Below are 15,000 nucleotides of genomic sequence, written 5' to 3'. Positions count from 1 at the left end.
GGCGGGGCTTCCACCTTCTGCCAGCACCAGAGAGCCAATCAGGTCGCAGTACTGCTGCCTGGCTTCGTCCTGAGCGACACAAATTTTGATTCAATTTTTATTCATTTTGTAAAAAAGGAAATATTACACAAAAACAGACAGAACAATAAAAGGAATAATCACAGAAAATGAAAAATATTAAGCAAAAGAAACTCATAATGACTTTTTTTAAGTCCCAGCCTTTCCCCATAAATCACTGAATCTGAATTAACCAGCTTCCTTGTTCATTTAAACCTTTACCACATTTAAATATATACATACACCCACATACTCAAAATGAAACTGTTACTTTTTTCATTAATATTTACAGAAAGAAAGAAATGATAAAGCAGGAAAAAATAAATAAATAACCAAAACAGCATACCCTGCAAACACCCAGTGATCTTCAGACTTAAACTGGTTTATGTCTGTTTTTTCATTATTATTATATTATTGTTATCTGAAATTCCCCAATATCTATAAATCTGAATAGTTCTGAGTGTCAGAATAATGAGTTGATGATATTAAACCTGCTGAATGATTCGTATCTCTGTACTACTCTGAGGTACTTTTACTTCAAACTTTTTACTGCTCGAATGTCATCTGACAGCTGTTATGGATTCAGCTTATTGTTACGACATATAATCAATAACAAATGATAATGTATTATTGTAGATTTAATGACTCAGAGTCATACACATTTAACCCCTTGAAACCCGGAGCGACAGCACTGTTCTTGTGCTCCATAAGACGTCTTTTACACGTGTATAAACCTCTGCACCCTGAGAGCGTTAACAGGATTTCTTTAAAAACACAGAAAAAAGGCAACAAACCATTTTGCAAAATTTTTCTGCAAATTGCAAAACAAACCAGTAAAGTTACGTAAAAAACTAGGGTAAAATGTTGAGGGCAAAAAGACAGAAATGTGAGGGAAATCCATCAATATTATCATAATCTTAGGCAGTTTTTTGTTGTTTTCTTTTTTAATTTTCTCTATCTTTGCCATTTTGTTGTTTTTGCTTATTTTCAGATTACTTTCTGATACTTTTTACGAATTTTGTTGATATTGTTTTCCGTCATTGTTCATTGACTTCTTCCCATGAATTTGAAAGAAATCGAGCCACTTTGCCCCGGAAAAGTCCAAAAATCTGATATGTGCCTAAAATCCTAGAAACAACATAAAATCTTTAAAATGCCCTGAAATCCTTGAAAAATCCTAAATTCTTTAAAATGTCCTGAAATCCTTAAAAACTCCCAAAATCTTTAAAAATGTCCTAAAATCCTTAAAATGTCCTAAAATCTAAGAAAATCCAAGCTGATCCCCTGGCCTGCTGTGGTTTTGTGGCCCCTGAGCAGGGCAGGGCGAGGGCCCCTGTGTGGGAGCGGTCTCACCTGTGAGATGGAGCCCAGAGATTTCCAGGCGTCCCATTTGACCTTGTTGACGAAGTCCAGCATGCCCGGTTTGGGGGTGTTGCAGGGACCCTGGGTGGCCTGCAGGAGGAGCAGCACTAAATAAATCTGACTGTCTCACCTTCACAGTCTCAACCTCAAACATGTTCCCTGAAGATTAAGACTGACGCCACTTCAGAGGCGTTTTTATTGCCTCTGAGCTGCCTCCATAAAAACAGCTAATGAGGGAAACAACAGAGCGAGTAAAGACAAATCTCTCGAATCTCTGTAGAAAGTTGTTAGTAGTTCTTTTTTTTGTTTTGTTGTACTGAATTTTAACTAGAAAATAAAATAATAAAACATCTGAGTGCTGCCCTTCTTTTAGTCTCTCGTCTGTCTTCAGTCCGCTGTGAAAGTGCAGCGATGAAACTCACCTGTTTGAACAGAGCGTAGATCTTCAGTTTGACCTCGTTGCCCGGGTCGCTCTTCAGCGTCGACAGCTTGTTCTTGGCCTGCTCAAACTGGCTCCACCGTCGCACCTGCGCACACACACACACACACACACACACACATTATATCGAAATATACATCGTTTATTTTTCCCTCATGATCATCACAGAAATATTCACATAGCATACTTGGGTTGCAAAGTATAAGCTGTTTCCTTAATTATTAATATAATTGTTATATAATAATTAATAAAAATTATTATATTTTTTAAAAACAAAACATAAAAACGTTGCTTTTTTCAGACAGTAGTAAACGTATATATTTACTTCATCACAGCTCACAGCAGCACGCTGCATATACTCTGACAGCACGGCAAAGCTGATCGATTAAATTTCACACATTCGATTAAATCCTTTATAACCCTTTAATCGATCAGTGATGAACGGTTTTCATCCCTAATTTATACTGTGTAATATGCCATATAATCTCCTAATATCTTACCTGTGCACTAATATTTATGGGCTATATTTTTATATTTCTGTGGTAAATAAGCCACACACCACCTGTGTACTTACAGTATCTGCATAAGGTGTAAATAGTGTATATTCATTTCATATTTTATTTTTGTCTATTACCTCTTGTGCAACATTTTTTATCCTTGTTTTTGCACTCATCACTGTTTTGCATTTCTCTGTTTGACTCTTGCTGTAATGTGAGAATTTGCCTTATCTTATGTCATCTTAACCCTTTAACAGTCGTGTGTCAACATGACTGTTAAAGGGTAACATAGTGTCAACATTACAGACGCTAAAATATGTCAACAAAATACATCAATTTATTGAGAAGAAAAGTCACAGTTTAATGCTTTGTCAAAAGTGCAAAAACCAATATAACATGATAGAAATCAAAATAAAAGTAACTTCATGCAATAAACAAATAAAAATAAACAAAAATAAATAGAAACAAATAAAAATGAACCTAGTGGGAAAAAATAAGTAAAATATATGTTAAAAAATGTCAATGTTTTATAATAAAAATCTAAAAATAGAAATACCTTCAGAAAATAAACAAACGAACAAAATCAGTTAAAAATATTTGGTAAAAAAAAACAAATAGTCAATTTAACACAATAAAAATAGAACTGAATAGAATTACAGTATAATCAAAATACTAAAATGCGTCATATAAAAACATCTGTGTGAAATGAAATTGGGTTTTGGAATAATGTTAACCATTAACTTCAGTTCACTTGACTTTCCTTATTAGGAGGAAGAGAGCTCTGAACTGTTGTTGAAATGTAAAAGGAGCATTTTTAGGACGCGAGCTGCAGCAGATACTCACCCATCATGGGAGACGCTGTGGTGTGGAACGTCACACTGGGAATGCTGGGTAATCTCACCAAGCTGCTGGCACAGAAGAAACTTTCAGCTCATTTTCTGCACTTTCGTGCACAAACTGAACACTTCTGAGTGGACCGAAGAGGACCAACTCCTTATTTAGAGCCCACCAGCTAAGGGTTAATAAAGGTCGAGGGTCAAAAAAAACAAATTCAACCTCCGAGTTCACTCAGTGAGCTCCTCTGTCACTGCGGGACATCCAAACCTGGCATCTGATAAAATTAATTAATGAAAATGTGCAAAGAAACATTGGGACATGGGAGGACTTTGACCTTGTTAAACGTCGGGGAGTTATTTTTATTTAGTCCTGTTTTTCTGCTCTGATGGCTGTGGGATCAAAAATGTCAGTTTGAATGGGTTTCAATGGAGCATTTTTGGACCTGAACAGTCTGAATGTAACTATTTATTTATGCATCAACACACACACAATTATCACAACAGGAAGCAGAAAAGAGACTAAAATGAGACAAACTGTCCCAAAGGGTTAAAGTTGTTTTATTATGAATCCAAATGTTGTGCACTGACATGAGCAGAACATTAAAACAGACGAGAAAACAGTGATGGATGAATGAGTGATGAAATATTAATGATCAGTTTTTCTCTTCACCTCTGATCTGTGAAACTGGAGCAAAGTTCACAGCTAACTGCAGCCGCCTCTGCTGCGCTAACACGGCTAATACCGGCTTTAAACGGGCTTCAAACGGGGTTGAAACGGGCTTCAACCCGGGTTAATGTTCAGAATAACGCTTCGTTGGTGACACGGTGTGAACTGTGGCTGCCTGGCTGCCTCTCTGAGTCTGAAAGCAGAGCTGCCGTGGAGCTAGCTAACAGCTGTTCGGGGGTTTAAACCGCTGTGACCGCTCGGTAACAGTTAGCATTAGCGCACCGACATCCGCCTCAAACACCGCGATTAAAACACCTTCTGTCATCCTCACCTCTTATTCTGCCCAGGCGCCACGGAGCGGACAGTTTCAGGGCGACGCCGGCCATCACCGGTCCGGAGGTCCAAAGTGCGGCGGGACGGCGGGGGGAGACAGGAAGCTAACTAGCTTAGCCTGGAGCGAGCTGCCAATGCATGAAGTGTTTACACCGCCGCTCCCGCCCACGCTGTCCCGCTCTGCTCTGCCATTGGCTGAAGCGAGCTGCTTGACATTCGAATTGTCCAATTAGCGAACGCTTTATGGACGCACGACCCAATCGGAACGCACTCACGAGAGAGAGACGTCTCTATGCGTGTGACCAATCGGCGTTGAGAGCTTATTTAAAATGCAGCGAGTCTGGTCTGAAAACGCCTTACAAAATAAACAATAAATAAGTAACTTTTAACTTAACTTTTGTAAGAAAATTAGCAAAAACATTGAAAAAAAAAATGATATACAAAAATGAATACCAGAAAATTACCAAGAAATTAGAACAAAAGTTACAAGAAAATTAGCAAAAAGAAATGTAAAAAAAAAAAAGAATAACAAGAAAATTAATACCAGAAAATTAGCAAAAAGAAAATTGTAAAAAGTTACGAGAAAACATGATAGTAATGTCAGCTCAGCTCTCTGACTGATCACTGCAGGGAGGAAATTGGGTCTAAAATATATTGTCTCCTAAAGCAGGTGTAAAATCTGCAGCAGTGTTTAGTTGGACACAAGAAGGTAGAGACACTAAAGCAGAAACAGAGACATTAACTAAAAAAACACAAATTAAAAGAAGCTCTCTGCTCAGCAACACAAGACAGAAGAGCTGTCTCACCACTTTACCTTTAACTCACTTTCTGTGTCATTCAGTCACTCCTGTTTATTAATCTGACTGTCAAATACAGTCCATTTAATGTGTGATATGATTGAAGCAGTCACAAATAACAATGAACTCAAATACTGGTTTATTGGTATGAAGAAAACGTAGAACACAGATGTCAGTAATGTTCCACTGAGAGGCTTGGTGATAATTCCTGAATTGCAGCTTTTGCTAATTTACATACATTTACACTTTTTACTTCAGTTTGGACTGAGATTCAGTGTCAATAACCACAATATGATAACATGCTAACAATGAGATGATGAGTATATCAGAGTATTGTTAATTAACAATGGTATAATGGTGATATTAATGGGGTCATAGCCTGATAATGAGTTAATATTTTCACAATATTATAGTCCACTATCAGCATAATACCTTCAAAATCACATTGATTTGTGCTAATAATGCTGAAATTCATCCTCTCTAAGTTCTTTTCGTACCAAATACGAAAAGTTCATGGAAATAATTTGCACATCAACTTTGACTCATTAAAACCAAATATCTCTGTAATCCTGTAGACTCTGATTCTGAAAGTTTTTTCAGTAATTACATCAGTAATTACAATTTGAAAGTATATCTCGAAACATCAGGATGTGGACAGCAGAGCCACTTATACAGTAAATGTAGGGAAAGAACTGCACGCAGTGTACGAGCTTCAGGTGGAGCATTACTGATGTGATGTGTGATAAAGACTGTGTTCATCCCCACAGAGAGAAGAAGAGGAGACGTGTCTCTGTGGAGGAGCAGCTGTCCTGCTGCACTTTGTGTCAGGACGTCCTGAAGGATGATGCCTGCCCCCCACGCCAGATCACAGCCAAGACTCTGAAAAACTGAAGAAACACGACCCCGAAATGAAAACGAAAACCATCTGAAACAAAATAATGAGATTTGAATATGAGAAAACATAAAACTCATTTATTTAAAAGAATATCAGAATTAAATCAAAATTATATTTAAATTGAAATTAAACTTTTCCTACACTTTGTTTTATTTTTATTTTTTTTCTTTTATTTAGAATTCAAGATCAAAACATGAACTCTCAGTTTGAAATATTATTTTTTCAATTACGTGCTGAGATATTTGTGATCTTTGTAACCTTTGTGATGTTTGTGTAGTTTTTCTTTGTGTTTGGCTGAACAACATGAGTCAGTGCTGATGGAGTTTCAGAGCTGAAGTCATTATTGAAGCAGCAGCTCGTTGTCTTTAATATTACTGAGAGCTCTTTTTCACTTTGTGTATTTTACAGCTTTTAACCTGCATCCTGTTGGCTTCAGCTGTTTGGAGTTTACATTTTCTAAACTTGTTCTTTCTAAACCTTCTTCAGCTCTCAACACATTATTAAACACTGAATGATTTCCAGCAGGAACATTGTCTTCTACAGTTACATCTGTGATTCTTTATTCAGGTTGAGTTTCTGCAGTTGTCAGAGATCAGCTGTGCTTCTCTGGTCTCAGCTCTGAAGTCCAACCCCTCCCATCTGACAGAGCTGGACCTGAACTACAACGAGCTGCAGGATTCAGGAGTGAAGCAGCTGTCTGATCTTGTGGAGAGTCCAGACTGCAGACTGGAGACTCTGAGGTCAGTCGAGGGTTTGGATTCGGTCCGTGCTGGTTTCAGCAGGATTGTCCTAATACCAGTTAGTTTCAGAGATCCAGTATTTCCTGTAAAGCTGCAGTGTTTCAGCGTCTGCTTTCCTCAGTGAAGCTGTGAGAGGACAACGGTGACATAAGACATAGACAGAGACGACAGTCAGCCAATCAGACGAGCCAGAAGCTGGTTGTGATGGTGTGTTTGAGTTGGCGTGAAGACGACTGTTGTCGTCGTGTCGGCGTCTCCAGGAACTAAAGCTGGATTACAGCTGACACCATCACAACGTGGACAGAGACAAACTGTCCACCGTCAAATGTGATGTCTTTCAACAGTAAACAGCTGATGAGTTGATGTTTGTCACAGATCTGAGATCAGTGTGACTGAAGCCTGCAGAGCAGCATCATTACAGCAGTAACGTGTGGACTTTATACAGACAGAGGCTCTGCTCAGGTCCACTGATCCCAGCTCAGGTCCACTGATCCAGCTCAGGTCCTGATCCCAGCTCAGATCCCCAGCTCAGGTCCAGTGATCCCAGCTCAGGTCCAGTGATTTCAGCTCAGGTCAGATCCAGTCAGTCCAGTCCCAGCTCAGGTCCAGTGATCCCAGGTCAGGTCCAGTAGTCCCAGCTCAGGTCCAGTGATCCCAGCTCAGCTCAGGTCCAGTGATCCCAGCTCAGGTCCAGTGATCCCAGCAGTGATCCCAGCACAGGCTGGACTCTGCAGTCTGAACTGCCTTTGACGTCATGTATCTATCTGTCCAGGTGTCTTCATGTTTTGTCCAAATATTTTCATAACAAACTCCATATTTGCATGTTAGTAAAATGTTTAAGCAGATGAAACATTGAAATGTGATTGTGTGTTTTCTCTCATCAGATGGTTTTGATCTCTATCAGAGTGATCAGAGAGCTGCTCTGTCCTTCAACACACGGAGACCTCCACGTCCTCTGCTCCTCCAGGACCTGCATTCAGTCTCTTCTGTTTTTATGTTCAGATGAAGTCAGAGTGACTCTGCAGATTAATGTCAGCATAACTGAAATTACAGTCACTGAGCTGCACTCAGGTTATGTTCCTGTTAATCTCTCTTTCTTTGAGTCTCTCTGCTGTGAAAAGACGGAGAACTGCCGTTAACTTGTTTACACTGTAACTTGTACGGCCGAACGATCCGAACGTTAAATATCTGGCATTAATGTCGTGCAGATCAGGAAAACAGAACCTAACAACAGTCAGCGCTGCTGTTGCTGTTCGCTGAGCATCCACAGCCGACTGCTGTACGCTGTTACTGTTTCCATGCCGACAGGAAGACTGCCAACTTAATGACACCTGGCTGTTTAAACACGATATTGTGGCATGACTGAAACCGATCAGATTTAACTAAAGGAATATATATATACAATTATATGTACATATATATATATATATATATATACATACATATACATATATATGTATGTATGTTTATAGGTATAGAGAGAGATTTTTTATCACTTCTTTCAGTGGTATGCATTCAAAGTATGCATCCTTAATCTGCCGTAAAGGCCGGCATCGTCACTGTTCTTTGTCTAAGTACTCTGAAAACTGTCATCACTACAGTTTACTCCAACACTGGGTTTTTTTTTTCTCCAACACACTTTTTAAAAAATTTTTTCCCTTTTTTTATTTTTGTTTTTTATTATTTCTTTTTTTTTTTTTTATTTCAGGTTCTGTCAGTCGGGTTGAATAAAAAAAAGCTTTAAAGAAAGTTCATCTGTTTGTTATTTGAAGGTTTTCGTTTGTTTTGACTGTAACACCATCTGTGTGTGTGTGTGTGTGTGTGTGTGTGTGGTGTGTGTGTCCTTTCACCGTCCGTCTCTATAGAAGCGTGGCATGTGCAATATCATTGACCCCGCAAAGCTCAGGCCCAGCACATTTTATTGAGTCCACACACACACACACACACACACACACACACACACACACACACAGCAGAATCAGCAGACACATCAGGATGAAGGGAAAGCGCCGAGTCAGCAGAAACCTTTAAACCCGGGTCTTTTGTCCTCTCGGCCGGTCCCTCGCCCCTCGCTCGCCCCCCTGCCGTATATATTGGGGTGTCCAACTTTTTCTCTGTTACACTGTGTGTGTGGTTGTGGGCCAGGTTGGACGACATCCAGCGGGCGAGAAAATGTCGCAGTACTCTGGAAAGGTGAGTAACACGGCAGCTGCTCGACGCCGGTGAAAAAACATCCGATTTTCAGTGAGGAGGTTTACCGCTCGGTGGATCATCAGAGATCCTACGGTAAAACACGTCATTTAAGGAAATCACCAGGTTTTTGTTTCTTTGTTTTAGGTTTTAGATTCACGTCCTCACAAACTGCACTCTCTAAAACTTTTAGGCGCCTGATGAATTTAAATTAACAGTCCAGACGTTCAAATTTCGTTCAGAATTTCGTGCATTAACGTGATATTCATTGAGTAACGAAGAAATGATTTTAGAGAATTTTTCCATTTTTTATGCCTTTTTTTCAGGTCTTGTTTAACTTTTGTTTGTTTTTATAAATTTCCAGGCAGTTTTCTTCTCGTACTTTTAACTAGTTTCTGGCTAATTTTTGGGTAATTTGGGCGTTTTTGAATTAAATCAAGCCCGTTTGTTCAGGTTTCAAAGGGTTAAAGTGTTTTATCTGCTGCAGACCGTACATGACATCTGCATTTAAATTGATTAACATTTTTAGGGGAGTTTGGAGTTTTTTTTCTGTCCCCACTCAGACAAACCTTGGAGAAATATTGTTTATTAGACACAAAAAACAAATTAAAATAATTTAATTTGATGAATAGTTTCACTGATTCTCATATTTTATTCTCTATCAGGATTCAGGACCTGCTGAAGCTGATTATTTGGGATTTAATACAGAACATCAGCTAATATTTAAATAGTTTTGACTGTTTTTACTTAAGTTTTTATTGTTATTTCATTTTTAATTTTTTGTTTTAGACTTAGTTTGGTTGCATTCGGTTTACAGAAGTGGGTTTGCTCATTTAACTTTTATTAGTTTGAGCTTATTGTAATTAGGATATGGGGAATATTAGATTTAAGATGTTGATAACAGATATTACAACACAAACATTCAGTCACGTAGAAACCGCCGTCTGAAAACAGATGCACCTCCTCATTCACCCTTTCATTCATTTCCTGTAAACTTTTTCAAATTATTTGTCAGTAAGTATGCAAATACTTTTAAAATTAATGCCACATGATCAGAGAAAACAGAGAAACCATGCCGTGCCGCACCGATAAATGCTCCCGCTGGAGGGTGATGTCATGCAAACTCGTCTGTTTGAAAAAACGGCAACCGGCTGGCGAGAAATATTCAACTGATAACAGTATTTTGGTTCATCAGCACTCCCCAGTTTTACTGTATCATCATATTTAGGCGTGATGCAAATACTTCACCACTGCCAAGCAGCCGTGCCCAAGGCTAAAAAATTAAAACACTGAAGTGCCAAAAACTGCAGTTCCTCTAATGTCCACTTGAGACTGAGTCTCAGGTTAAATGCCAAATTTTACAGCAAAAATAAACATTTACTAACTCTCACTCGGTGAGTGTTGTTCCTCCATCAGGGTTGTCCCTTGTCTCTGAATCTGTTTGTGATATTCATGGACGGGATCGTAATGTGCAGAAGGAGACCAGTTTGGCGACCAAAGAATTGCATCTTTGTGGATGATATGGTTCTGTTGGCTTCATCACACCATAACCTCCCAGCATGCACTGGGGTGGTTTTTAACGCAAAGTGGTCTAGATGAGAGTCAGCACCTCCAAATCTGAGGCCATGGTTCTCTGCCAGAAAACTGTAGATCGTCCCCTCTTGGTTGGAGGGAGTTCAAGTATCTCGGGGTCTTGTTGTCAGTGAAGGCAGAACGGAGCGTGAGATGGATCGGCGGTTTGTCACGACGTCTCCAGTGATGAGTGCGCTTCACCGTATTGTTGTGGTGAAGGAGAACCTGACCCAGAAGACAAAGCTTTAGATATACCGGTCCATTTTCGTCCCGACCCTCACCTGTGGTCCTGAGCTCTGGGTAGTGACCGAAAGAATGAGATCGCCGATACAAGCAACCAAAATGAGTTCCCTCCGCAGGGTGTTTGGGATGTGATGAGGAGCTCGAGCATCCAGAAGGAGCTCTGAGTAGAGCTGCTGCTCCCCCAAAGAGACCAGTTGATGTGGTTAACATCTGGTCAGGATCCTCCTGGGCGCCTCCAGTCAGAGGTTTTCCAGGCAAATCGTCCTGAAAATAGACTGATGATGACCCTGGTTAATTAGGATTTATTTCTTTATTCCAGATCACCTTCTATGAGGGGAAATGCTTCACCGGCAGGAAGCTGGAGGTCCGGGGAGACTGTGATAACTTCCAGGACCGCGGCTTCATGAACAGGTAACTGAGTTTTTACCTTCGAACTCTAGTACTTAGTTAACTTTGAATTTCTGACTTGAGAGAACTGGGAGGCTTCAGTCCAGAGAATCCCGACAGATACTGGCTACATGTTCATTAAATTTACTGCTTATCAATAAAGCTTTGCGTTATCCGTTTGACGGGCGAAAGGAGAAATTAACAGGCAACTTTTTGGGACTTTAAGGTGCGTCCTCTCTGGTGCCTAATGTACTTTGTTTCTTTTCAGGGTGAACTCCATCCGTGTGGAGAGCGGTGCCTGGATCTGCTTCGACCACCCCGACTTCAAGGGCCAGCAGTACATCCTGGAGCACGGAGAGTATCCCGAATTCCAGAGGTGGAACTCCCACAACGACCACATGGGATCCTGCAAGCCCATCCGCATGGTAAACAACTCCCACTGGGTTCATCAGATTTCATATTCAACCTCCATCACCACCAGCACCAAATTTCCCTGTGATGGACATTTTAGCTCCATGACATAGTGGACATTCAAGGTCCCCAGAGGATAATCCCTAATGCTGATGGCATCTCCAATGACCTTTCCTCCAGCACCACAACACATCTAACATTTAAGACTTCTCGGGCCTTTCTTTTTTGAGACGTCCAAACTTTTTAAGACAGTATAAACCCTGCACAAGAGATATTAACATCCAATCACTGGATGGCCGATCATCAAAAACTTGAAGGAAATGTCCACTTAAATACCTGAAACATAAACTGTAAACTAAAAAGTTTCAGATGGACCACTAGGGGGCACCACTTATCCCAAAAATGGGCGAGGCATTAACACAAATCAGACTATAAATTAAAAGTTTTGTCCAATAATTACAAAACTTGCAGGATGTGTTAAATAATAATGTTGATTCATGTGTATGAAATTATTTTTGAAATCGCTCAATAGGGGGCGCCACCAGTTTCAAACAAGTGCATTGGCCTTTGCAAAATTTGTCCACAAATCAATGACCGATTGTCCAAACATCACCAAACTCGGTGTATATTTTTTTAAAACCTGTTTGTTATCTTTAATACAGGTGTCAGAGACTGGTCCAGGTCTGGATCCCTCATAGCGTTCACATTTTAACAGCCTGTGCTGGTTTTAACTGTTTATTATGATCATTATTAGATTTAGCTCCATAATGCCTCGGGCTCTCTCAGTCATTTTTGGCAGAATCAGTAACTTCACTCGTGTCTGGAGTTTGTTTTTTTTTGTTTGATAAATCTGTTTTTTGGAATATTTTGGAATTTTGGAGTCAATGGGAGGGCAATCAAAAACTTTTCTGTGTCCAATAACTGAGGTGAAATGTTTCTCCTCAACAAAAGCAACATTTCTGTTTCTTAAAAAAAACGTTCTTCCTACCTTTCTGTCCTTTCGTTCAGCACGGAGAGCACTACCGCATTGAGCTGTTCGAGGCCTGTAACTTCTCCGGTCAGTGTGTGGAGATCTGTGACGACTGTCCCTTCCTGCAGAGCCGCGGTCTGTCCAAGAACTGCATCAACTCCGTCAAGGTCTACGGAGACGGAGCGTGAGTTTAACACAGAAATACAGACAAAAACCCACAGAAATATCATACATAATGGACAAAATGATATCTTAGTAGCTTACCTTTGCTGGAAACTGTGATGGGCATTTTCACTATTTTTTGACATTTAACATTTGAAACAAATAATTGATTAATTAAAAAAACAGTGAATAATAAAAAAGGACTGTTACCGGTTGTTAATCCATCCGTCTGTTTTTCTTCTGTCCATCTCCAGCTGGGTGATGTACGAGGAGCCAAACTTCCGCGGCCGCATGTACATCGTGGAGCGTGGAGACTACTGCAGCCACAACGAGTGGCAGGCCCAGAACCCCAACATCCAGTCCATCCGCAGGGTCGTCAACTACTTCTAAACCCTCACCTCTGACCTCTGACCCCCAAACTCCCTCTCCTGTATCTTTTAGCACCGCTGTGATCATGTACAATAAATAAACCCGACTACGATAAGAAACAGGTTTTTTATCAAACACTTTCTGTGTGTGTTGTTTTGTGTGACCGATATAAAAACACAACCCTTCAACGTAACGCTCACTTATCACAAAAGCTATGAGATCAGGAATTCGGTTCAAGGCCTGGAAAAGATTTGCTGCTTACAGATTTTTTGGAGAAAGCTCTTAATGTACTTTTTCTTTGCCTGTTGTTTGAATTTTGTGCTTTGGGATATTTAGTTGAATCACCGGATGTTAGGATCTGGATATCTTCGGCGTACGTAGCATCGCTGATAAACTTCGCATTTACAGATATTGACGGCAATCAACCTTCACTCGTTAAAGTACGGCAAACGCTCCAGTTCAGGAAAGGTCACAAAATAATTATCAGACATATTCACAAAACAAACAACAAGTAAATGCAACTGAGGTAAAATGTGATGCAAAAGTTGTAAAAATATGTGGTCGACTTTAGTCAATTGCTTTGTCGTTCTTCATCGGCAGAGAGTTTTAGACTCTGCAGACTGAGTTTAACGTCACACTGAAACATAATTTTACCTTCAGTGATGTGAAGAATCACCGAGTCAAACAGAATGAGTTTAGTCACAAGAGGGATTTTAGGTGAAAGCTTGAAATGTGACAAAAAAAAAAAAACGTGCTGCATCCCTCCACCAAAATGTCATAAAAATCGGAGCGTAGGTTTTTCTGCAATTCTCACAAACTGAAAATGTAACCTCCGTAACCACAATATGTGAAAATGTCAACAGAGTTTTTGTGTCAGCTAAAATCCAAAGATGTGGTTTAAAAAGATGAGTCATCGTGAAATATTTTTAGAGTTCAGCATTCGCACCGGACGTTCATGACCGCACCTAAAAATTAACAGATGATTTCACTTCAGCTACAAGAGCAAATCCTTTTGGTGTCAAACTAAAGGAAACTCGGGTGAGATTCTCTGCAGACACAAGCGTCAGTGTGATGCTGCCGTGTGGTTTCTCCCGTGTGAATGCTCCCATGATGCTTTAGTGCTCCAAGCTGTTGAATTTCTTCCCACACAGGAGACAACGGTTTCTTAAATGTTCGAGTGCGGTACTGACTCTTGAAAGCGCGCTCACAGACAAACTTCTTCACACGGTGTTGACAACTCATTTTGTTCCCGTGTGAAAGCATTGATGTTTGAAGGCATCAAAGCTTCTGAATTTCTTCCCACACAGGAAACAACCACACGGTTTCTCTCCACCGCTGACTCCTTCAGCTGTTCATCTCTCCACAGCTCTTCGGTTTCTCCACCGTGTGAATGCATTCATGTTTGCTGTTTGTGCTGGAGACGAACAGGTGTGAAGAGAAAAGCGGGTGTTTCCGTTAGTGACCGCGGTGATCCGGTCACGTGATGCTTCAGAGCAAACTGTAGAAAACCCTAAAAACGATATTTTTCTTTGCTTGTTTTTACCTGAAAGTCCGTCGCGGTCAAACCGTCACGCGCGCTGGCGACCCGCCACGTGTCTCCTGTGTGGCCGCCGTGATGACGCGCGCTTCCGGCGTGAAACTGGCGTGTAAAGCGGACACGTTCACACGCTCTGCGCGGGGCCGAGACGTGCGCGCACCTCGCGAGAGCGCGCACAGCCGAAGGGAAAACCGAAGTCTGTGAGTGTTTCAGTGTTTTATCACGTGCATGCACGAAACCGCAGTTTCTTTTTTATGTTATTGAAAAACCTGGAAAAGTTTTGGAAAATTTAATATACCTTGAAAGTTTTTGAAAAGTCATGAAATTTTGTTTCACAAACCAGTTCAATAACACGTGGTGTGTTCAAGCACCGCCGTACAATCCAGCAATGATCACCATTTTTTTTAAATTAAAGATAAAGAAAAATCTCTTTTCATGAAAAATAGCCAAAAATTGAAAAAAAAAAAAGTTTAAAGAAATACAAATCACCAGTAATTTCTTTACACACACACACACAAAATAAATTTTAAATCACC

At 40.3% G+C, this 15,000-nt stretch overlaps 2 protein-coding genes and 1 long non-coding RNA gene across 3 annotated transcripts in view; 2 read left to right on the top strand and 1 right to left on the bottom strand.

Moving 5' to 3' along the window:
• eci2 (enoyl-CoA delta isomerase 2) overlaps positions 1–4,347 on the bottom strand; it is a 9,283-nt gene extending 4,936 nt beyond the window's left edge. Inside the window, 5 exon segments of the mRNA XM_042510076.1 lie at positions 1–69; positions 1,411–1,509; positions 1,842–1,932; positions 3,186–3,260; positions 4,174–4,347. The exon segment at positions 1–69 is cut by the window's left edge and continues 85 nt beyond it. Of these exon segments, the coding sequence (XP_042366010.1) occupies positions 1–69; positions 1,411–1,509; positions 1,842–1,932; positions 3,186–3,260; positions 4,174–4,244 (405 nt within the window). The 5' untranslated portion in view covers positions 4,245–4,347.
• Positions 4,348–6,138: 1,791 nt separating this feature from the next.
• On the top strand, positions 6,139–7,796 carry LOC121960407. Its single transcript, XR_006106977.1, has 2 exons — positions 6,139–6,623; positions 7,508–7,796. It is a non-coding gene; the product is annotated as an uncharacterized LOC121960407 (long non-coding RNA).
• A 999-nt stretch (positions 7,797–8,795) lies between these two features.
• Positions 8,796–13,071, top strand: LOC121960401 (gamma-crystallin N-B). The gene is made up of 5 exons (XM_042510073.1): positions 8,796–8,816; positions 10,948–11,039; positions 11,284–11,440; positions 12,435–12,580; positions 12,813–13,071. The coding sequence occupies exons 1-5, from the start codon at positions 8,796–8,798 to the stop codon at positions 12,946–12,948; spliced, it is 552 nt and encodes a 183-aa protein (XP_042366007.1). The 3' UTR covers positions 12,949–13,071.
• Positions 13,072–15,000: the final 1,929 nt, after the last annotated feature.

This window comes from Plectropomus leopardus, chromosome 21 (genome assembly GCF_008729295.1).
Source record: "Plectropomus leopardus isolate mb chromosome 21, YSFRI_Pleo_2.0, whole genome shotgun sequence".
Classification (NCBI taxonomy): Eukaryota; Metazoa; Chordata; class Actinopteri; order Perciformes; family Serranidae; genus Plectropomus; species Plectropomus leopardus.
This window is presented reverse-complemented; position numbering and strand designations above follow the sequence as displayed.

Bases quoted from the DNA above. Each gene is read 5' to 3' on its own strand.
- LOC121960401 (XM_042510073.1), top strand. From the start codon at position 8,796: ATGTCGCAGTACTCTGGAAAG. The intron at 11,040-11,283 runs GTAACTGAGTTT...GTTTCTTTTCAG, and splicing joins GACCGCGGCTTCATGAACAG to GGTGAACTCCATCCGTGTGG. The intron at 12,581-12,812 runs GTGAGTTTAACA...GTCCATCTCCAG, and splicing joins AAGGTCTACGGAGACGGAGC to CTGGGTGATGTACGAGGAGC.